This window comes from Megascapheus bottae, chromosome 16 (genome assembly GCF_031878675.1).
Source record: "Megascapheus bottae isolate mThoBot1 chromosome 16, mThoBot2.hap1, whole genome shotgun sequence".
NCBI classification, from domain to species: Eukaryota; Metazoa; Chordata; class Mammalia; order Rodentia; family Geomyidae; genus Megascapheus; species Megascapheus bottae.
In genome coordinates, this window is record NC_143524.1 from 7,483,188 (window position 1) to 7,506,686 (window position 23,499).

The 23,499-nt window shown below is 52.2% G+C and overlaps 1 protein-coding gene across 1 annotated transcript; it reads right to left on the reverse strand.

Moving 5' to 3' along the window:
- Positions 1-2,266: 2,266 nt before the first annotated feature.
- Positions 2,267-22,027, reverse strand: Cd5 (CD5 molecule). Its single transcript, XM_090348686.1, has 11 exons — positions 21,862-22,027; positions 13,577-13,612; positions 10,142-10,456; positions 9,665-9,712; positions 9,109-9,489; positions 7,496-7,786; positions 6,424-6,549; positions 5,807-5,860; positions 3,910-4,023; positions 3,289-3,380; positions 2,267-2,675 (listed from the first exon to the last, which is right to left on the reverse strand). Exons 1-10 carry the CDS (start codon positions 21,911-21,913, stop codon positions 3,292-3,294), a joined length of 1,506 nt encoding a protein of 501 aa, XP_090204812.1. The 5' UTR covers positions 21,914-22,027; the 3' UTR covers positions 2,267-2,675; positions 3,289-3,291.
- Positions 22,028-23,499: the final 1,472 nt, after the last annotated feature.

Consider the following 23,499-nt stretch of genomic DNA (forward strand, 5'->3'; position numbering starts at 1 on the left):
TGTGAGGGCCAGGGGCTGGGACTGCGTCTCAGGCAGCCCAGCACCCTAGGGGCTGCAGCGTGGTCAGCAATAAATGTGGCCACATGGACCATAGGGGCTGCGAAGGACAAGGTGTTCACTGGGTTGTTCAGATATGAACCTGGTCTCAGGCAGACCGCAGAGCTGCTACAAGTTAGGAAGTCGTATGTGCCTTGAAACGGCCATCACCCCAGTCCCCAGCCTCGATGGGCCTGGGGCTGCCGGGGCCAAGGAGGAACCTGACCTCTGGGTGCCTGCCCCTGCCGCCCCACTCGCCTGGCAGGCAGGCGGGGGTGCATGACGCTAGCTGAGCGCTGCCTGTTCCTTACCAACTGTGCTTGCTTCTACATTATTTATAAAGAACTCACTCCTGGAGTCTGTGCGAGTGCTTTTGAAGCAGATGGATGGTTGATCGTTTGTATGTTTGTGTAATTAATTGCCATAATAAACTTGGATGAGTTATGTGTCGTGTTGTGGCTTCAGTGGGCTTGCTAGTGGGCAGCACTGGATTCTGCTCTGTGGAAGGGTATGCTTCCTGTGTGCAGGGCACCTTTGCTCTGGATGGCCTGAGCTGCCTCCTCCCCTCCCCTGCTCCTTTGCTCCCGTTTTCTTCTTTCTCTCTTGGGAGCAAAGGAGCAGGGGAAGAGGCAGCTCAGGCCATCTGGGGCAAAGGTGCCCTGCACACAAGAAGCAACCCCTTCCATGGTGTTCCTGCTCAGCTGTGTTTCTGCTAGAGCCTTGTACTGGGCTCTCTGTGCAGTGGCACACAGAACCGCCAGGGGGCACCCAGGCTTCAGTTCAACTTGTCAGCCCTGTTCACCATCCATTAGTAAGTAAACTGGGTCTGGGACAGCCTGCCCCCCAGTGCTGCTGATCTCCTGTCAGGACCAGTAACAAAGAGAGAAGCCTGAGATGAGCTTTCTCCCTCCCTTCTCCTTTCCTCTCCCATCCTCTCCCCCTCTCCCCATATTAGAGCCTTAACTCAGCACTGAGGTTCTGTCCCTAGCTTTTTTTTTTTTTTTTTTGCCAGACTAGGGCTTGAACTCAGGGTCTGGTTCCTGTCCCTAAGTTTCTTTTGCTCAAGGCTAGCACTCTACCACTTGAGCCACTCCACCATTTCTAGCATTTTTTGTTTATGTGGTACCGAGGAATTGAACTGTGGACTTCATGCATGCCAGGCAAGCACTCTACCACTAGGCCACAGCTCCCCTTAGCTTTTTCTCTCAAGACTGGCATTCTACCTCTGCAGCTGTACCTCTTCCTCTGGCTTTTTGGTGGTTAGAGATCAGAGTCACACAGACTTGAATAACTGCTGTCTTCAAACCAGGATCCTCAAACCTCAGCCTCTAGAGTAGCTAGGATTACGGTGTGAGCCTCTGGTGCCCAGCTGAGGTGGGCATGCTCATAGTCTCTTATGTTGGCTCTTGTGTCTGTCCTTCCTGGCAGGGTGATAAGGACAGGCTCCCAGGGATGTTTTGAGTACCCAAACTCAGCAGGTCCACGTCTCCTGATTCACCTCCCTGAGATCTCCCCCTTCTCTCCCCTTCCCTCCCCCCACCCCCCCACCACTGCTCCCCTGTCTCTGGACTCCCCTTTGTGCTTCTAGAGCTATCTGCTGTGGCTTGGACCTCTGTCTGTGCTCCCAGTAAGGAGAAAGGCTCCACCTCTTCAAGTATCACCCGCTGATGCCTGATGGCTTTGTGACCCAATACAGCCTACCCCTGGATTGTTAGATCTGGGGCTTCTGCTTATAATCTCTCCTCTCAGCCATAGGGAAACTGAGGCATGAGTGGGGTTCACTGCGTCGCCAATCTCTTGAATAGTAGAGACTACTACTTTGGTGGAGGAAACAACTGAAACCCAAGGGTCAGAGCCATTTCCATTCTCTAGTTGGCTGTGATTGGCTACTACCACCTTAGTTTGGGACTTTTAGGTGCCATAATGCAAACCCTAATTGGCTAGGAATTGCTGGGCACACACTCCCTCGACAGCCAGCAGGCCCTGCTGTCTAGAGAGGAAGGCATCTTTGACTAATAGATGTGGGAATCCTGGAGCCTGGGTGCCTGTCCTCCCTGCATGCTCTAGCTAAACCTTTTGGTGTGCAGCCCTTTGGCCAGGAAGGCAGCAGAGGCTCCTTGGCACTTTGCCCTTCTCCTGGCCATGCCCAGAGGGATCCACAGAAGTGGACCCCTAAGCAGAAGAAGCCAGAGTACACAAGTTCTCAAGAAGTAGAAAAATCACTATTTACAATGAGCACATTAAAATATATCAAAAGAAAGCTACCCAGACGGTGTGCACTTCCTCATAACCCTGCACTGGGCTCAGAGCTGTGAAGAAAGCCAGAGCTCTGAGCAGATGGGAAGGAAGCTGCCTGGAGCTCAAGAAAAGGGACCCCCTTCTCCCGCACCCTGATCTCTGCCTGGAAAGGTAGATTACATCGGGGCTGTCTTGTAAACTGTATTCGTGGGGGGTTGGAGGGCTTGTCCAGCTGCTGTGGCTTGAAAGGACAAGGCTGTAAGGGCTGGTCACGGCTGCAGGGCTCAGGACATGTGTGGAAGGGCGTGGTCTCTGGCTGGGGTAGAAGTGGGGATGGTGAACACTGAGTGTCCTCAGGACGGCTGGATGTGGCTCTTGGTCTTTTATTTGGGTCCCCAGTCCTGTGAAGCAAGAAGGACCTGTCAGAGTTAGGCTGTCACTCAGGTGACTCAGGAAGATGAGAATGGACACTCAGCTTGGGGCCAGCAGGGCCTGAGGCCTCTCTGCCCTGCTGTGAGTTTGGAAGCTCTGAAGGGGTACAATTCTGCCCAGACCCTTAGGAATCTTTTCAAATGATCTTTGTTTACAAGATGGCTTTAAGCTCCATGATCCTAGCCAGGCACTGGCGGCTCACGCCTGAAATCCTAATTTCTCAGGAGGCTGAGCCCTGAGGATTGTGGTTCAAAACCATCCCAGGCAGGAAAGTCCTTGAGACTTTTACTACCAAAAAAAGCCAAAAGTGAAACTGTGGCTCTGGTGGTTGAGTGCTAGCCTTGAGCAAAAAGCTTAAAAGGACTGCACACAGGACTGACACAAAAGAAGGAAAGAAGAATAAAAAGATCCATGATCCTCTGTGACTTGTGTAATGGGCCCCTCAGCAAAACTGCCAATGCTTTTTCTTCCTCTTTATGAGAATCATGCTTAGGGCCCTACTTGTGATGGATGGGGGGAGACCAAGTGCCACCCCCAAACTGGGGGTGGGATTCCCAGGTGCCAGGTGGGAAACAGGCTCACCTTTTATAACCTCTGAGCCATGTGAAGATCATAGTCGCTGTCGGAGGAATTGTCAGGCTGGGCTGAGGCACGCTGCAGGGCCCCTTCCAGAGCTGGACGGGCGGGGAGAGATAGCCGTTTATACAGGGGGCTCCACGGAGCCCTCAGAGCCCAAGTGGCCTAGAAGATCACAGGCTCCTTTTTGAGCTGTTGACACACTAGATTGGTTTTGATCAAATCAGTCAAGCGTTCACTAATGATGCAGAGCTCCAGCCTCCCTGGGCTTCATTGTTGGAGCCAGCAGTGGAGCCGGGGGTAGGCCCCTTAGTGGCTCTGTTCTGGCCTCATTTACCATCCAGCCCCTCGAGGCCCTGCAGAGAAGCAGGCCCCTTAGATCCCAGCAAGGCCGGGGTTAATGGCATCCATCCAAGTGCATTCTTCTCTCAAGAAGGGAGTGATGAGTGGTTCAAGGTCTCAGAGGAGCCTCAGAGGCTTGTGAGAGCTGAATGCCTTCCACAGCCCTGCTGGGGTGTGCTGTCAAGTGGGCAGTTTGATCTCTGTCCTCCTGAAGCCTGCCTTCTCCAATCACAGTGAGGCTCAGGAGGGCTATGACCCCGCCCCTCCCCACCCCTGGCTGCTTACCTGGGTAAGTGGACAGGTGGGAGTTCCTGGGAGGCTGGCTGTATTCGTTGTCTACATGGGAGGCAGTGGGGTTCTCCACCTGGGACCGCACGGTGTGGTTGCGATGGAAAGACACTGAGCAGATGTGGGGATAGCAGCATGGTTAAATTTCCTGGGCTGTCCTCCTCCTCTGTCCCCAACAGGCCCAGAGTTTAACTTTCTGTTTCCCGGGGAAGGCCAGAAGCACCCACTGTCTTGGCGGTACATCTCCCTAGGGTGGCGGGTATTCATGCGAACAGGGTCCATTGCTGACTTGGAGAGCAGCCTAATATTGGCCAGTAGTAATCTGATTGGCATGGCTCAGTCAGTCAGTCCATCAGTCATCAAGCATGTTCTCAGGAGTGACTGGGAGACACACTCCCTGCTGGGAGCTGAGGGCCGCCATCATCACATCAGAATTTATTTCTGTGCTGGTACTAGTGTTTAAATTCAGGGCTTGGGTGCTATCCTTTAGCTTTTTCCATTCAAGACTGGTGCTCTACCACTTAAGCCACAGCTCCACTCTGGCTTTTTTGGTGGTTAATTGGAGATAGAAGTCTCATGGGCATTTCTGCCTGGTCTGGCCTTGAGCCATCATTCTCAGGTCTCAGATCTCTCCTGAGTAGCTAGGATTACAAGCATGATCCATTGGCACCTGTCTATGTATAGACAGCTGTATATATTGAAACCTGTATATCATCTCTAAAACAAGAATAAAGTAAATTTAGAAAAAAAAATGACTGAACAACACAGAGTCTTCTTAAAGGATTCAGCCCTGAACTTGCAAGGGGGAAGACTGGAGTGGTAGGCAGGAGAGCCTAGCTTCTGTGCATTATAATGGGTCTGCTGTTGCTGGAAGGAGATGAAAACCAGGGCAGGGGCTTAGGCGAGCTGCATCACAGTGTTCTATAACTGGCTCTTTAAAATTATTCTGTGACTGGGCCCACAGTTTGGCCTAGTGGTAAGAGTGCTTGCCCAGCCTGCATGCACATCCAGGTTCAATTCCTTGGTACCACATATATAGAAAAGGGCTGGAAATGGTGCTGTGGCTCCAGTGGTAGAGTGCTAGCCTTGAGAAAGCCCAAGGACAGTGCTCAGGCCCTGAGTTCAAGGCCCAGCACTGGCAAAAAAAAATTACTCCATGACCACAAAACACTGGTGACTCAACCTGTCTAGCTATATAGGAGGCTGAGATCTGAGAATCACAATGCAAAGTTAGCCCAAAACAGAAGTCATTGCCAATTAATGAGCAAAAAGCTGGATGTGGAGCTGACTGTGGTAGAACCTCAGCTTTGAGTGAAAAAGCTCAGGGAAGGTGCCCAGGCCCTGAGTTCAAGCTCTAGGACCAGCAGAAAATAAAATAAGACAGTAAAAAATATATAAGCATTTTGTGATAAAAGTCAGCTTGCACAATCCTTCAAGACCTCCTTGCCCTGGAGAAGAACAATGGAGAAACATGCCCACAAATAAGGGTTTCTGAAACAGACTTAAGTTGAACATTGCTCAGTTTGTAGTCTCCCAGGTCTGTTTGCTCCTGTGTTCTGTTGGATCTGTTGGCTCCTGTGTTAGAAAATGCTTCTCAGGGAGGGGAGATCGGCGATGGAGCTCCGCTTAAGTCAACTACAGAGGGCAGGTGACACAGCGGACATCCGGGTGTCTGAGGCTTCAGAGGCAAAAACCACGCAGCCACCTGCCCCAGTTAAAAGCCTCGGCCCTCGCCAGTGTGGGGACAATAGCCAGCCACAATCACACCTTAGTGGAGTGTGGTGGAGATCAGAGGCCTCTAGTCACTGCTGCCAGTCTGTCATTAGCCCCCCTGGCCTGAGTCCCAGGGTGGGGACGGAGGGACCCTCCCCCCCTCCCTCCCCCGGGTACTTACTGCTCTGGCTCATTCCCGTAGGGCCAATCCACTGGCGCTGCTTCTTCTGGCGAACTGAGTGACAGACAGTAAGGCAGGGTGAGGAGGGAGAAGGTGCAAGTTCCTCGAGGGCTGGGTACTGGGCTGTCTTCTAGTCTCAGTTTTCTAACTCGCTTGAGAGGGGAAGTGGAGCTACCAGGTGCCAGAGAAGGGTTCAGGGCTAGATAGCTGACTGCCCAGAGAAACAACCATGGGTGTTGAGAATCAGAGCAGACCTAGCTGGGCATCTGGGACCAGCACCCGAATCTCACTCCTAATGTCTCCTAATCTCCCTGCCTTGCCTCCTGAGCTCTGCAAGGCCAACTGACAATCCCTGGCCTTTGCAAGCTGTGGGGCTGCTCACTTGGCAGATGGGGAAATGGAGGCTCAGAGGAATGGGGTGGCTCAGTCAGTATCACAGTAGCTGCTACGGGGTGGAACCGGAGGCCTGGGCCAAGTGTCTCCTGCTGTCAGACGCCCTGCACATGTCCCAGCTCTGGGCTTGCTTCAGCGTGGCTGAGGCTGCCTTCCTGACTTTCTGTTAGTGAAGAGCCAATAGGCAGAGGGGGAGGATGGGTGGCCGAGGCTTTGGTACCTACATTTCTTCACCAGCTTCTTGTAGGCGATGGGTCCACACATGACCAGCAGCACAGCCAGGAGCACCAGGGTCAAGATGATGCTGGCCACGGTGCCTGCGGCCAGGCCTGCTGGGTTTGTGTCCTGGCCTGGGCACGGGGAGGGCTTAGGTCAGTGGTGGTCATGGGGGTAGGAGAACTGTCTCTTCTCCTCACAGGGCATGGCTGCAGTCTGACTCACGCCGCTTCCCACAGACCCACCAGTGTGTGTGGAAGAGAGTTATCTCTCTGGCTAGCCCCCTGCCTATTTCTAGGAAATGTATTCATCCATCTACCACTTATGATCTCCAGCTGATCATCAAGCATCTACTTACATTTGGGATCAACTGTTTTTCTGCTATTTGCTACTTAGAGGTGATCAGCTTCCCATCATCTACCATCAAGGACCAATGTGTGTATGGTGAAACAATGGCCATCCATCTATCCATCCATCCATCCATCCATACCTCTATTCATCCACTCATCCATTCACTCACACACTGTCCATCCACCCATCATCCACCCATCATCCATCCATCCATCTATCCATCCATCCATCCATCCATCCATTCATCCATTCACTCACACATTAGTCCATCCATCCATCATCCATCCATTCGTCGATCATCCATCCATCCATCCATCCACTCATTAGTCCATCCACTATCCATTTACCTATATCCACTCACCCATAAATCCCTCCTCCCCTTCCTCCTCCTCCCTTCCCTCCCTCCCTCCCTTCCCCCATCCCTCCTTCCCTCCCTTTCTCTTTTATCCCTTATTCATGTGCATGTGGTAAGTATGTATTGCCTACCCACAATTTTCTTGCCTTTGCCCCAGGAGAGCAAGAGCTCTAAGGAGAGTTGTTGCCCCCTCACAGCGATCTGCTTGTGGACTTTCCCAGTGTCCTCTTTAGTGGTCATGCCCATCACAGTCTGAGCCCACTGGCTCTCCGAACCCTATCTGCCATCCTTTATTCAGGCGCAGAGGCCCTGACAAGGTAGTGGCGGGCAAGTTCACAGCCACCCCCGCCCGCTGTGGCCTGTAGTCAACTCACATGTGACAAACACCCTCTTGCAATGGGTTTTTCTCTCCTGAAGCTTGTAGCACTGGGACAACTTCTCATAGGGACAGGAGAGCCCTAGGGAGGTCCCACTGGTGTCCAGCACATGGAAGGAGGTGGCCCTGCCACACTGCTGCTCCTGGCACAGTTCATCCCACCGGGCCCGATGCTTGGCTGCAGAGCTGTCGCACAGGGCGGCCCACCGCGCGCCCTGGCGCACTTCCACGCTGCCTTCACACATGCTGCTGCCTCCCACCAGACGGCTCTGCACCTTGGGCTGGAAACCTGGGGAGGGGAAGCATTAGGAGAGGAGATGCACACTTAGCCTTCCTTTCCACATCCCTCCTTCTTGTGTCTCCCCAACCAAGCTTGCTGTTGGCAGCCAAGATGCATTTCAGAGTGGGAAGACCCACTCGAAGCCCCGGTGGACAGAACTCCGGTAGCCCACTGCCCAAACACTGCCCTCTGAGGGCCTGATGTTGAGCAATGAGGCCAGAAGAGAGACACGAATGAATAAATCTCTTCTGTTGGAGCATGAGGCCGCTCTGCTCCATTTAGAATGAGTTGTGATCTCACTAGCTTTGGCCAGTTTCCATGGCAACACCCAGTTTCAAAGCCCAAGTGAATCTTCTAGTTAGAAGCATCTTCAAAGGCAAGAAGACCCGGGCATGGTTTTGCAGGTTTGTAGTCTGAATGAGGGCTCCTTGGTGGGGAGAGGGCCTGCAGCTAGCCACTGGCCTCTCATCAGGCCGAAACCCGTGGGGGCTACTTCTGCCTGGAAGAGATAGCACTTCACAAATCACCCCAAGTCCCCAGTCTGAAGAATCCAGAGCTGTGCCTCCTATATTTGAACCGGAATCACAGAGACCTTTTATGTGATGGTTGTCAGTACTGGAGCTTGAACTCAAGGCCTACATGCTGTCCCTTAGTGTTTTCCACCCTACCACGTAAGCCGATTTCTTGGATGGTACTGAGTACCAAAAGCTGAGAAACACCAGGTTCCCAACAGACATTGCTTGAGAGAGAGAGAAAAAGAAAACCCAGCTAATACTGTGTGTGATCGTTGGAACAAAATGGAATCTGAGCCACACCTTCCTCATCCATAAAAGAGAGGTGAGTGTAAAACTTGAAGAATGCCTGCAGACAGGGCCCTACCACCTCGCCAGACACGCTGTCTGGCTTAGAACTGTTCAAAGCACCTGCTGTTCCTTGCTCAGCCACAGCCTTGGCCTCCCTTGTCTCCTTCCCTCAGCTACACTAGTCCCACCCAGACCTGTGGCATAGCCCTCTCCTGGTTGGGGGGGGACAGGGGGCTGGCTCTGGTTCCCCACTTTGGCAGTTGTGCTCTCAAGTCCACACCCCAGGGACCTCCTCTTCCTCATCAGCCTTGCAATCTTATCTGACCAACGCTGGAGCCTTCTCAGGGACAGGAAGCCATTCTCTGGGCTGGGTTTCCATGGCAACCTCCCCCCCACCCCCAACCCTTCCTACTTCTTAGAGGCCAGGGATCTGGATGCCACATCTCTGTCCCTTACATTCTCCCAAAGGCTTCACTCAAGTTTTGTGCTGTGTTGCACACACGCCCGTTATTTGTCAGCCCCACTGACCTGAGCAGACCAGGGCCAGCACCTGGCCGCCCTCCTGGGGCTGTGTTTTCCTGAAGCATTCAGGCAGTTTGGTACAGTTGGAGTTGTGGACTTTCCATCGAGTTGGCAAAGGGCTCCTCCCCTCAGCCATAGGGCTGGCATTGCCCATCTCCGTCTCTCTCATCGGCTCCGGTAGGCCTGGGGCTCTGGCTAGCTCATCCTGTGGCAGATGCTTCAAGAAGGTTCCACACTGGAGAGCACTGCAGACCAGGTTGCCCAGGCTATCCAGCTGCTCTTGGGCCTCAAGGTGGACGGTGCCACCCCAGTGGCCGCTGTAGAATTCCACCATGCCAGCGCACTGCAGGGCCCCGGGCCCAGCCACCAGCTGCAGCCTGGGGGGAGCTGGGAAGAAGAAGGGAGGGGGGAACAGGTCTGAGCACTCCTCCACCTTCTGCAGTCCAGGCTATTTGGTCCCAATGCAAAAGCAGCAGCTGTGCCCTGGGCAGCTAGCGCTGAATGCTACATCTGGCCCTTCCCGGATCGCTTTGCTCCCCATCAGGCCTCAAAGCCTTCTTACCTGTGGGCTCTGGTGTGGTCGTGGGTGGAGGTGCCGTCTGGGAGAACTCTGTAACGAGACATGGTGGTGAGGAGGAAGGGAGGGAGGAGAAGGAAAAGAGGGGGAGGACAAACACACCATGTGACACCCTTCCTCCTTCCGTGTGTGTGTGTGTGTGTGTGTGTGTGTGTGCGCGTGCGCGTGTGTGCGCGCGCGCGCACACACACACACACACACACACACTCAGTCTCAGCCTCCCTCTGAGGGAGGGAGGGATGGGAATATGGAGGCTGAGAGGGACAAGGAAATTGGCACTTGGCTGAACCACGTCTTATGGTTTCCATCCTACCAGACAGGTACCAGTGTCCCCTTGGCCTCCCCTGCCTGTCTCCTATAATCTGGAGGAGCTCCTTTCCTGTCCTGTGCTTGGTCAGGCCCCGGGTCATAGGCCTAGAAGCATCTAGCCACGCCACCCCCACCCCCACGTCTGAGACCCACCTTCCAGGCAGATGAGGCCCAGTGGAGGGCACTGGACCTGTGAGCTTTCACTGCAGTTGGAGAAAGACCACGCAGGGCCATGGCAGGTGATCTGGTTCCGGGATCTGTCAAACGGAGGGAAAAAGCCGAAGGCCAAGACATGCCCGCAGTGCAGCTGCTGGCACACTTTCTCCATGTACTGAGGGGCTCCCACTTGGGGGCCCGGGCTCCAGCCCCAGCTCTGACTGCACACTGTGTTCCACCGGTCCTGGGTGAGGGAGACCTCCAGCTGGCCCTGGCACCTTGAAGGGGAGCCAGTGACCCGCACCTGGAGATCTGGGGAGCAAAGAGGGGGTGGGAGATATTAGATAGGAGGTGTGGGGGGTCCCCACTGCCCAGCCAGGCCTGAGCCTGAGCCCTCAGGCCAGCTTAGACCCCCTCCCACTCCACGTGCTGCCTCCTCGCTTGCTGGTTCCCAATTTAGTGCCTTCTGGGGCACAGCTGGAGGGGAATTCAGGCAGGAGACAAAATATTTATTCTCAGCACCTCCATTCCAGGAAATTCTGCTTCAGTGGGTCTGAGATGGAGCCTGACTTGTGTTTGTTTTAACTCTTTTTGCTCCCCTTCAATACCAGAAGTTGGGCTCAGGGCCTTGCACTTGCAAGGTAGGCTCTCTACCATGTGAGCTAGGCCTCTGGGATCTTTTTGCATTGATTCTTTGCAAATGGGGTCTTTCTTTAGTCTCAGGCTGGCTTATGCTTTGGTCCTCCCAGTGGTCCCCATGTTTGCTGGGGAGGGGCCAGCCCATGACACCATGCCCAGACTCTGTGCTCCCCTGCAGCACAGAGGGGCGCAGCCTTTGGTTGAGATGGAGCCTCACAAACTTCTCAAACTTTGATCTCCCTGTCTCAATCTCCCAAATAGCTAGGACTACAAGGTTGAGTCACTGTGCCTGGCTTCAAATTATTTTTACCACACTACAATTTTCATGCAGCCCAATGCACTGAGTTTAAGAAGACTGTTAATGGCACTGGAAAATTATTCAAGCACACAGCCAATCATCACAATTGGAGATTTGAGGCCTGTCCATCAAGCAGGAAGTTCTCGAATGGCCCTTGACAATTAATTTCCCCAAATCCAGCCTCAGGCAACCACTGATCTGCTTTCTGTCACATGAAATTAGTTTTGCCTATTTCACAAGGTCATGGATTTAAACAGAATTATATGCATTTTTTTTGAGTCTGGCTTCTTTTGCTCCATATATTTCTATGTACTTGTAGATGTTGCTGCCTGTATTAGTAGTTCTTTTTATTGATAAGTAATTTTATTTGTATGGATTTGCTATATGGTTTTCCATAAATACTGGGATTGTTTCTTCAGGTGTATTATCATTTTTTTTAGTAAATACCTAGCAGTGAAATTGCTAGGTCATAGATAGGTAGGTGGTGTGTATGTATGTGTGTGTGTGTGTGTGTGTGTGTGTATGTGTGTGTGTGTGTGTGTGTGTGTGTGTAAGAGAGAGAGAGAGAGAGAGAGAGAGAGAGAGGGAATGAATATTGGATAAATAGCCTTGTTGTCTCTTGACTGTTTTGCTCAGGCTGGCATTCTACCACTCGAGCCACAGCTCACCTTCTGGCTTTTTGCCAGGTAGTTGGAGATAAGAGGCTTTCAGATCTATCTTTCTGGGGTTGGCTTTGAACAGCAGTCCTCAGATCTTAGCCACTGCTGCTTGGCAACTTCTGTGATTTTTATGAGGCTCCATGCACTTAAATGGCCCCTCAGTATCTCTGGAGGATGGGTTCTCAAATCTCCCATAGGAATCAAAATCCACAGATGCTCAAGGTCCTTGTCTAAAATAGCACAGGGACTGTGGAGATAGCTTGGTAGTAGAGTGTGCTTAGCAAGAACAAAGCCCTGATTTCAGGGTCGTTATTAATTTTTCCCGCAGAAACATGAATAAAAAGACATGATAGTTGCATACATCTTACACACATTCTCCCAAATTCTTTAAATTATCTCTAAAGTACTTATAATCCAAATATAATACAGATGCTACATGAATGGTTGTTATACTATATTGTTTAGGGAATGATAGCCAGAAAAGCCATGTATTCATTCAGAATAGAGCTAACCACTTTGGGCCTGGCTATATTTCTGATCTGCACTTGACTGAAACCCATGAGGTGTGCATGCGTGTGTGTGCATGTTGGGTACAGGTGCATGAGTGCATGTGGTTTGTACATGGGCACTTGTTTGTATGCATGATGCATATCATGTGTTATATGTGCAGGGGTGTGTGTATGTGTGTGCATGTGTGTGTGTGTGTGCATGAAGACCTCTGGAGGGATTTGCAAGGGAGGCACATAGCCATTGTGTAGGGTGTCAGGTGTGGGTGGAGACTGAACAGATGGAGCGAAGTAGAAGCAAGACTTTCCTGCAGATTTATTTTTCATATAAATCTGAGCAGAGTGTGTGTTTATTCAAGACAAGTTCTGAGAGGTGAGAGGTTCTGTGAGGAGGCTCTGAGGGGCAGGGTTTTTCCTGACCCAGAGCTACTTCATTTCACTGATGATGATGTGAGGGATCCAGAGGGCAGGGGCTGGTCTTGCCAGGGTCTACTGGCCAGCCAAGGGTAGTGCAGGCTGGCCCATCGCCTCGCATTGGCAGAATCCTTTATTTGGTTTTGCGCTCCCTCATTGGCTGCTGCTGGGGAAGAGATCTGTCTCCTCATCTCATGGGAAGGGAGATGGGAATTCAGAGAACGAGTAACTCACTAGAGGTCAGAGCTAGAATGTCAGTGTAGGGTCCAGGTCCTGGCCCTGGACTGCTGAGCCCCTGTGGCCTTTTCTAGCTTCAGTTTTTCTTAAGTAAATTCAGCACAATGGTATCTGAATCAAGATGAAAGAGAGGCCTATGGTAGAACGAGTGAGGTAACTCCTGGGTTAAAAAATAAATAAAAAGTTCGACTTAGCCCTGATCTTTCTAACTATCTGGGAGCCCGAGACTGGGGTGGGGGGGACACTGTTTGTGGCCGGCCTGGAAAAAACATGAGATTCCATCTCAACAAGTAAGTACAGGTGGTAGTGAGGGCCTGTCATCTCGCTGTACGGGAGGCGGAGCTGGGAGGACCCTGGTCTGAGGTCAGCCCTGGGCAAACACAAAAAAAGAGAAAGTGGAAAATAGCTCAGGTGGAAAGGATACAGAGAACACTGCGAGGGCCCATGTGTTTCCAGTGCAGGGAGGTAGAGTCGTGATTGCAGCTAGCATGGTCTGCTCAGGCGCCTTCTATGTGTGCGTGCCTGTGTGTTTGTGCAGATAGATGTGTCTGAACATGAGGTGGCACTGGCTCCTGTGGAGCTGATGGCTTCTACGTCAGCCATTCCCCTGCCAGCTGGATGGCATCATGGCTCAGCTCTTGCCCTGTCCCAGGCCTCTCCTCACACAGCCTTTCCTTACCTGGACGGCCCCACCTGGACCCGAGGCAGGAAGTGACTGTGGAAAGAAGAGAGGAAGGTCAGAAAGTGAAGCCCCTGTCTCCTTCTAACCACTCCTGCCCCGGCTGTGAGATTCCAAATCCAGGGGTTTTCATTCCAGGGTCTGGGACTCCTATGTGAGCATTGTCATAGAGGACCGATGGTGGCTGTCTTTATTTTCCCCCCTCTTTTAACAAAGCAACAACTTTTTGGGTGGGAGGAGGGCTGGTTCTAGTGCTTGAATGCGGGCCCCACGTGGTGTCCCTTAGCGGTCCCCTCCCCGCTCAAAGCTAGCACTCTACCATTGAGTTACAGCTCCACATTTGGCTTTTTGGTGCTTACTTGGAGATAAGAGTCTCACGGACTTTCCTTCCCGGGCTGGCTTTGAACTAGAATCCTCCCATCTCAGCCTCCTGCCTAGCTAGTATTACAGGCATGAGCCACTGGTGCCTGGCAAACAACTGCTTTTTAAAATACCCTGCAGGGAGTGAGTTTTCTTCAGTGGACTCTGAGGAGCTTGCCACCCAGGCTGCCACATGGCCTTCATGGCAGAGACCAGCTCCACGCACAGGGTCCTCCTGTCCCCCCCGAGCGTGCGACATGGCCACTCATTTCCTCTACAGGGGGACAATAGCACAGGAGACCAGGGGCCTGCGCTGGGTCTTGGGAAGGCAGGAATCACTTTTTGTGGGTTGGGGGCTGCCGTGTTATTCCCCTGGCATTTGTCATTCAGGGAAGGCTGACTCCATAGCTGTAGGCACTTGCACAATTAACCAAAAAGGAAAACGGCAGGCATTTGCTCCTTTTTGTACTCCCGAGGTACGACAGTAGGCCGGCAATGGCCTGTCACAGCCCAGCACCAGACTCCCAGTAGAGGAGGCTGTGGCACAGACAGGAAAAGGGATTTGACCACTTGGCCATTGGGCAGAGCTTCTACTTGGCAAGGGAGTCATCCTCATTATCGTCATCACCATCACCATCACCATAATCGCTATCATCACTACCAACACCATCACCATCATCACTACCAACACCTCACCACCATCACTACCAACACCATCACCATCATCACTACCAACACCATCACCATCATCACTACCAACACCTCACCACCATCACTACCAACACCATTACCACCACTACAATCATCACTACCAAAACCATCATTACCATCACCATCACCACTACCTACACCATCACCACCATCATCACTACCAACACCATCACCACCATCATCACTACCAACACCATCATCACCATCACCATCATCACTACCAACACCATCACCATCATCACTACCAACACCATCACCACCACTACAATCATCACTACCAAAACCATCATTACCATCACCATCACCACTACCTACACCATCACCACCATCATCACTACCAACACCATCACCACCATCATCACTACCAACACCATCACCACCATCATCACTACCAACACCATCATCACCATCACCATCATCACTACCAACACCATCACCATCATCACTACCAACACCATTACCATCATCACTACCAACACCATCACCACCACTACAATCATCACTACCAACACCATCATTACCATCACCATCACCACTACCTACACCATCACCACCATCATCACTACCAACACCATCATCACCATCACCATCATCACTACCAACACCATCACCATCATCACTACCAACACCATCACCACCACTACAATCATCACTACCAAAACCATCATTACCATCACCATCACCACTACCTACACTATCACTAACACCACCATCACCATCATAACCACCACCATCATCATTACCATCACCATCACTATCACCACCACTACCATCACCATCACCATCATCATCATCACCATCACCATCACTACCAATACCATCACCATCACTACCAACACCATCACCATCATCACTACCAACACCATCACCACCACTACAATCATCACTACCAACACCATCATTACCATCACCATCACCACTACCTACACTATCACCACCATCATCACTACCAACACCATCACCACCATCATCACTACCAACACCATCATCACCATCACCATCATCACTACCAACACCATCACCATCATCACTACCAACACCATTACCATCATCACTACCAACACCATCACCACCACTACAATCATCACTACCAAAACCATCATTACCATCACCATCACCACTACCTACACTATCACCACCATCATCACTACCAACACCATCACCACCATCATCACTACCAACACCATCATCACCATCACCATCATCACTACCAACACCATCACCATCATCACTACCAACACCATTACCATCATCACTACCAACACCATCACCACCACTACAATCATCACTACCAAAACCATCATTACCATCACCATCACCACTACCTACACTATCACCAACACCATCATCACCATCATAACCACCACCATCATCATCACCAACACCATCACCATCACCACCATCATCACTACCAACACCATCATCACCATCACCACCAGCACCATCATCACCACCACCATCACCATCACCACCACCACCACCATCACTACCAACACCATCTCCATCACCACCATCATCACTACCAACACCATCATCACCACCACCACCAGCACCATCATCACCACCACCATCACCACCACCACCACCATCACTACCAACACCATTTCCATCACCACAATCATTATCACCATCACCATCTCCTTCATTATCACTTCCGTCAACATCATTGTCACCACCACCTTCCTTACCATTGCCAACAAAACCACCATGATTGCCATCATTACCCCACTACCACTGTCCTGTCATTGTCATTGCCACCAACAAAGCCACCATCAGCATTACAACTGCCATTGCTACCACCCCACACCCCTTCCATCACCATCACTATCTCCACTACCACCATCACCACCATCATCATGATCACTACCATCACAAGCCAGGGATCAGGGACCCAGCCCTCTCCAGTGTGCACCACGGAGGAGTGGGGAAGGAGTGCCTGGGGCATCCTGACTTCCTTTGGAGGCTGGGACAGCATTTATATAGGAAGCACTGTTTCCATTGCTTGGGAGGAATCATTGCCTGGTCTAAAAACCAGCAGGTTTCTTAAAAGTTTGATTCTTTTTTTTTGCCAGTCCTGGGCTTGAACTCAGGGCCCAAGCACTGTGTCCTTGGACTTTCTCAAGGCTAGAGCTCTATCACTTGAGCCTCAGCACCACTTCCAGCTTTTTTTCTATGTATGTGGTACCGAGGAATTGAACCTGGGTCTTTGTGCCTGCTAGGCAAGCACTTTACTACTAGGCCAAACTCCTGGCCCCTTAAAAGTCTGATTCTTGTCTTGAGTGTTCTCAAGATGGTGGTGGAATTTTAAGGGGACGGGCACCTCCTGCAGCTGCCACATCCCCTTCCCCAATTCTCTGTGGCCCTATGCTAGACCTCACCACCACAGTGGTCCCAGAAGTAGCAGGAATTGGACAAGGACTCTTACTCTTGGGAACAGAAGAGTGTCCAGCCTGGAGCAGTGTCTGAGCTCTGGCTTGAGTAGAATTGGATGGTCCAGCTGTCCATCATCTGCTCTATCGTAGGGGGAGGGCTTCGGGAGGAAGCGGTGTGGAAGCTATGCTGTCAGGCGATGGAGGAAGCAGGGAACCCTTTGCCCTGCTGGCCTGCCACAGGAAGCAGGGCAATCCACCTTCACACAGCCATTCCTTTGGCTAAATCATGAGGGCTGAGGCTCCTTGAGGCCATGTGGGTGGGGAGAGGAGACTCTTGGATCTGCTCTTTGCTGCTCTGTGGCACAGGTCCAATTCCTGGGCACCAATATGTATGTAGTATTTGCTTGGACACTTCCTGCATGTGGGCCTGGGACCAAGTCAGTCTCTGAACCCCTTTGAATCTGCTGTGCTCATCTGGCGCCTGAACTGAGCACAAGACCACCATTCTGGTGACAACGAGGGCCTGGATGCAGCGCTCAGAGCTGGGGTTACCGGTCTCTGGTGGGCCAGGCTTGGGACTGCTTGGCCAGGGCCTCACGTCTTCCTGGGGATTTCCCTGTGGGAGAAATCCCTTTCTAGAAAGCATAGAGTCCTGACCACCAGGCTCTCTACTTCCCTTTCCCAGAGTCACCACTTTTAAGAGCTTGTCAATCATCCAGCTCTTGTGGTGTGGCCGGTCTGAGTGAGGTGGCTTAACGTTGTGCTAATCTTTGGCTAGCAAGGGTCAGCACGGGGCTGTGAAATGGATGCTGTGTGCTCAGTCTCTAATGCACCTTCATGGTGCTAAGTTTGGAGCTGTAGAGATGCACACAAGCTGACCCTAGCTGTTAGTGCAGACAGACCCTGAAGTCCTGGTGTGGGGACTTAGCCAGGCCCCGCTCACAGATCGCCTTCAGGAAAGATGGAATGAGTGAGAACCATGTGAGCCTAGAGAAAGAAAGTGCTGCTCGGTGCCAGGGCTCATGCCTGTAATCCCAGCAACTCAAGAGGCTGGGATCTGAGGGTCGCAGTTCAAAGCCAGCCAGGGCACGGCAGTCTGTGAGACTCTTATCTCCAATTAACCACCAGAAAACTGGAAGCGGAGCTGTGGAATGATAGGACAGTAGACTTGATCGAAAAAGACAGCGTCCAGGCCCTGACTTCAAGCCCCATGACCAATCAAAAAAAAAAAAAAAAAAGGATGGAAGGAAGGAAGTGCCCTGTGCAGAAAACACCCCAGGTCGATGGCGTGGCCTCTGCCTGGGTGTCTGGCCGGTTTCCTATCTTCTCCCTCCAACAGTTACATCGCTAACAGCATCGCCACCATCACCATCACCTCATCATCCCCTCTGACATTATCGCTGTCCCCAGTGCCACCATCACCACCATCACCACTGTTATCACCATCATTGCCCCCGCCAACCCCATCACCATCACCACTACCATCACCACCACCAATTCTCCCTCCCAATCCTCACACAATGCCGTCAAGTAAGCTTTCCTATTTCCGTCCAGTTTTATAGGCGGGAGGCGGCCTGGGAGCATCATGTATGCATATTTCTAGACATGAGTCTCCGGCCTCTTAAGTTTTTTTCCCCTCACCAGAGCAATTCCAGGCTGAACTCAGATTCTCCAGGGCCTCCCGAGGGGTGACCACTCCTGCTACTTCTTTCCTGGAACTCCTGTAGCCCGAAGCTAGGCTATGCTCTGACACGCTTGCTGTCCACAACTTTCCTCTGACCAGCTAGGGCCTGGATGCGTATTCTCCCAGGCCCCTTTCCTTCTCGACTAACTCCCCCACCCCGAAGCCTCACAACATAGGGCTTGCACTGAGCAAGCCCAGGCCACTGCTCAGGCCTGAGGAGTCACTGGGGGTTGGCCATCCGCGGGCTTTTCCTGCTGTCCCGTTCTCCATTTGTAGACATGCAAGCATGAGGAGCTGGCCCGCTCCTTCTGGTCTGGATGGGGACTGGAGGAATTCCTGAGGACAGATGGGAGGTGCTGGCCTGGCCTCAGTGAGCCCTGACCCCTGGCCCCTCCAGCTCCTCCCAGTCCTGGCCTTCTCCATGGCCTTCACCATTTTTGTTCCCTCTGCCTGGGACTCTCTTCCCTCCTTTCTTTGCTGGGTGGGTTTTTGACTCTCTTGGATCTCGGGTCTCAGAGGACTTCACCTTTGGGGTTCACTACCTGCCAGGCTAGGAGGGCTCTACTGTGACAGCCTACTGTCCTACTGTGCCAGCCAGCTGGCATTTCCTGTGTGGCACTTGTCAGGGTTCCTTCCTTCCTTCCTTCCTTCCTTCCTTCCTTCCTTCCTTCCTTCCTTCCCTCCCTCCCTTCCTTCACTCCCTCCCTTCCGCCCTTCCTTCCTTCTCCATTGTGGGGCTTGAACCCAGGGCCTAGGCACTGTCCTTAGGTTTTTGTGCTCAAGGCTAGTCCATTAACACTTGGAGCCACAGTGCCATTTCTGGCTTTTTCGGGTGGTTAATTGGAGACAAGAGTCTCACAGACTTTTCTGCCTGGGCTGCTTTCAAAAAGTAATCCTCAGATCTCAGACTCCGGAGAAACTAGGATTACAGGCATGAGCCGTCAGCATATGGCTTCGTCAGGGTTTTGGACGGGGATATCAGGTGCTTGCCTCTCTTGTGTCTGTGAGCTGGGCAGTCAGTGGTGCACTAACGACTCCTGCCGTCCTGCTGGCCCCTGCTTCTGTGCAGAGCCAGGCACCCAGTGTATATTCTAGATGGATAAACGAATGAAGAGCCTTGCAAGAGGCCCTGGGGTTGAGATTGAGGGTGAGGTGAACTTCTAGCAAGATACTCTTTCCCTCCCCATCCTACTTCATCTTGTTTCCTGCTGACCTAGTAATAATAATAACAGTTGTTGTCATTATATAGTGAGCTCTTATGCTACCATACAATGCATGATACTTGATGTGTATTGATTTATTGAATCCCCATAAATCTCTAGGAAGTGAATTACTATTTTCAACACACAATGAGAAAATTAATGCTTACAGAACTAGTTACCTAATTGGCAAATGGTAGAGCAGGATCCAAGCTGGCTTCCGGAGGCCTATGGCTGTCTCTGGCGGTCCAGGCCCAGCGTGGAGAACCTGGCCTGTCACACTCTCTCCAGAAACACTCGGGGCCAAAGGTCCAGCTCTGAGGTGGTGGTATCTCTAGATCTGGGGTGCTAATGGGTCTTTTAAAAATAGTGTCTCCTGGGGGGGTTCCCCATCCTCAGGGCTGCATTTCACTGTGAAGGCTGTGTCCTGAGGCTTCGGGGGACTTTTCTCTTAGCTAAGAGAGCAGACAGGGACTATGTGAAGGTGTGGCAGGTTTTCCACTGGGCTTTGCCGCTTAGCTTTTCTGGGCCTCAGTTTTCCTTACTGTAAAATGGACGAGATAGGCTTCTCTACTTCCTGCACTGCTGTGATGGGTCAGTAACGCTGGGCTCTGGTGGCTCACGCCTGTCATCCTAGCTACTCAGGAGGGTGAGATCTGAGGATCGTGGTTCGGAGCCAGCCACGGTAGGAAAAGTCCATGAGACTTGTACCTATAATTAATCACCAAAAGGTCAGAAGTAGAGCTTTGGCCAAACTGGTAGAACACTAGCCTTGAGTAAAACAGCTTAGGAACGGTGCCCAGATCCTGAGTTCAAGCCCCAAGACCAGCACTCACATAAAAAAAATAAATGGAAGCCCAACACCATGGCTCATGCCTGGCATCCTAACTAGTTAGGAAGCTGAGATCTGAGACTCACAGTTCACTGCCAGCCAGGGCAGGCAAGTCCGTGAGACTTATCACCAACGAACCACCGGAAGAGTGGAAGTGGTGCTGGGGTGGGGAGGGCAGAGGCCTGCCCTTAGGAACTCCCAGAGCCAGAGGCTACTGCGGCATCCTAGGGTACAGAAAGACAACCAGACCCTGTTGCTAGGCTGCTTACCTCTGGCGGCTCCGTGTAGAAACAGCCATGTGAGTTTATGCGGGCCTAAACATAGTCCCACCATGAGGAGCGATGGCCACGCAGTGCCCAGGGAAGAATGGTTTTCATACAGACACGCACACAGACACACACATCCAAACTTACACACACACACACACACACACACACACACACACCAGCCACTCAAGGTGCCAATTAAGACCCTACCAAAGCAGCAAGATGCCAGCCCCTCCCCACAAAGCAAGAGATCCTTGGCTTCTTCCTAAATACTCCAGAGCCCAGCGCCTCTCGCCCTGGCACATGAAACAAGCCTTCTGGAAACAATGGGACCCCCTTCTCTATATGCTGTAAATGGGGAGATGGAGATGTGGAGAAGGCACAGGTCTGTTGGTGGCACACATAGCCAGGCTTAGCACCCAGGCTTGGGCCCCCAGACCTAGTACCCTCCGTGTCCCGGCATGCCTGTGCCCCTCCCCATCAGCCCCCAGAGCTGAGGGAACTACTGTGTAGGTTTAACATGCCTGGGCTGTGTCCTCAGAGGGGTCGGCTCCGTCTCAGCCTGCTCTGCCAGGGCATCCTCAGAGCTGCCCTGTCACCAACGGAGTGAGAGTTGGACCCTTTGGAGGCACACGGCAGAGAGGCTGGATGGCCTGAGTTTTTGGCTGAGTCTCCAGAGCACAGATCTCCAGGGAGGCCCTCAGTGGCACAGAGAAAAGCAGAGGGAGGATGGTGGAGGCAGAGGTAATGAATGGGGCCTAGCTAAAGGAGCCCCAGCCCTCCCGAACATTCCAGAAATGATCTGGAGAGCATCCATCTTGTCGCCACACTCCAGCACATGCAGGCCCTGCAGGTACTCACCCAGCACTCCCAGCAGGTATGCGGTGGCTGACGGTGCTTTCGGAGAGGCCATGGGCGCGGCCTCCTGCCTCAGCTGCACGAGCTCCGCGCCCGTGGCACCCGTGGGTGAGGGTGTCTGGCCTGGTGGGGTGCTCAGGGAGGGTACAGTGGGACAGGGAGGCGCACCCAGAGGTGAAACAGGGAGGCAGGCAGTGCGGTGCCTGCGTCACTCATGTGTTTGAAGTTGAACTGTCAACTTCCTCCTGGCAACGGACCACCTGTCTCAGTTCGAATGGCAGCCCTGACTTCTGCCAGTTTCCTGCCCCAGATGCCCAGGACTGGAGAGCCTCTGCCACAGGGCCACAGGGCCGTTGTCCTGGTGGAATGAGGCCGTGGTTTGCAGGAGCCACGGAGGGAGGAGGCGCTGCCATAGGTGAGAGCAGGCCCAAGGGTGGGTAGAGGGGTGGACAGGCCAGGGCCAAGCCAGGGCTGGAGGCTTCCTTCCTTCCTTCCTTCCTTCCTTCCTTCCTTCCTTCCTTCCTTCCTTCCTCCCTCCCTCCCTCCCTCCCTCCCTCCCTCCCTCCCTCCCTTCCTTCCTTCCTTCTTTCCTTTCTCTCTGTCTCTCTGTCTTTGTCTCTGTCTCTGTCTGTCTGTCTGTCTGTCTCTCTCTCTCTCTCTCTCTCTCTCTCTCTCTCACTCTCTTTCTTTCTTTTTTTGTCAGTCATAGGGCTTAAACTCTGGGCCTGGGTGGTGTCCTGAGCAATTCAGCTCAAGGCTACCACCCTATCCCTGGGCCTGGACGCTGTCCCTGAGCAATTCAACAGTCCCATAACCTTCTCTGTCTAGGTTGGCTCAGATTTCAGCCACACACACACACACAACACTCACACACAACACCCCCCCACACACGCACACACATGTTCACATATAATATATGAACTCCAAGATACAGAAACAAAAGGTTTCTTTCTTTTGGTTTCTGTTTTCTTTTCTTTCTGTCTGGTTTGTTCATTTGTTTGTCTTTGGGCAGGAGAGGGTAGAGAACTTGAGGGAACCAGGGTGAAAAAGCACAGCAGTAGAGCTCACTGGAATTGATGAAGGTAAACTGGACAACTCGTGGGTGGAGATGGGAGGGAGGGACTAGGAGAGAGTGAGGGAAGGGATGAAATGTACTCATTACCTGACTCATGTGATTGAAATCCCTCTGTATATCACCTTTACAAAAACAATAAAGTAAATTAAAAGACAAAAAACTTGGGGTGTGGCCTAGTGATAGAGTACTTGCCTAGCATGCACAAAGCCCTGGGTTTGATTCCTTGGTACCACATACCCAGAAAAAGCCAGAAGTGGTGCTGTGGCTCAAGGGAAGAATGCTAGCCTTGAGAAAGCTCAAGAAGAATGCTCAGGCCCTGAGTTCAAGCCCCAGGACTGGCAAACAACAAGCAAATCAGAGGCTGGGAGCTTGGGGCCGGGCCTGCAGAACCTACCACACTTTGGTAGGCCTGAGGTTGGACGTGGAAGGTGAATCCCCGTGGTTGATCTTGACCAGTGAGTACAGGGTGGTTCTCTCTGAAAGGTGGGCTTTTGTATGTACATGTGTGTGTGCATGTGTGTGTTTACGTTATCCCTATGTGTGAGTACACACCCGATCTCTGTCAC

Bases quoted from the DNA above. Each gene is read 5' to 3' on its own strand.
- Cd5 (XM_090348686.1), bottom strand. From the start codon at position 21,913: ATGGCCTCTCCGAAAGCACCGTCAGCCACCGCATACCTGCTGGGAGTG. The intron at 10,457-13,576 runs GTAAGGAAAGGC...TTTGCTCCCCAG, and splicing joins GTCCAGGTGGGGCCGTCCAG to ATCTCCAGGTGCGGGTCACT. The intron at 7,787-9,108 runs GTCAGTGGGGCT...TCCCCTCCCCAG, and splicing joins GCTGGCCCTGGTCTGCTCAG to GTTTCCAGCCCAAGGTGCAG.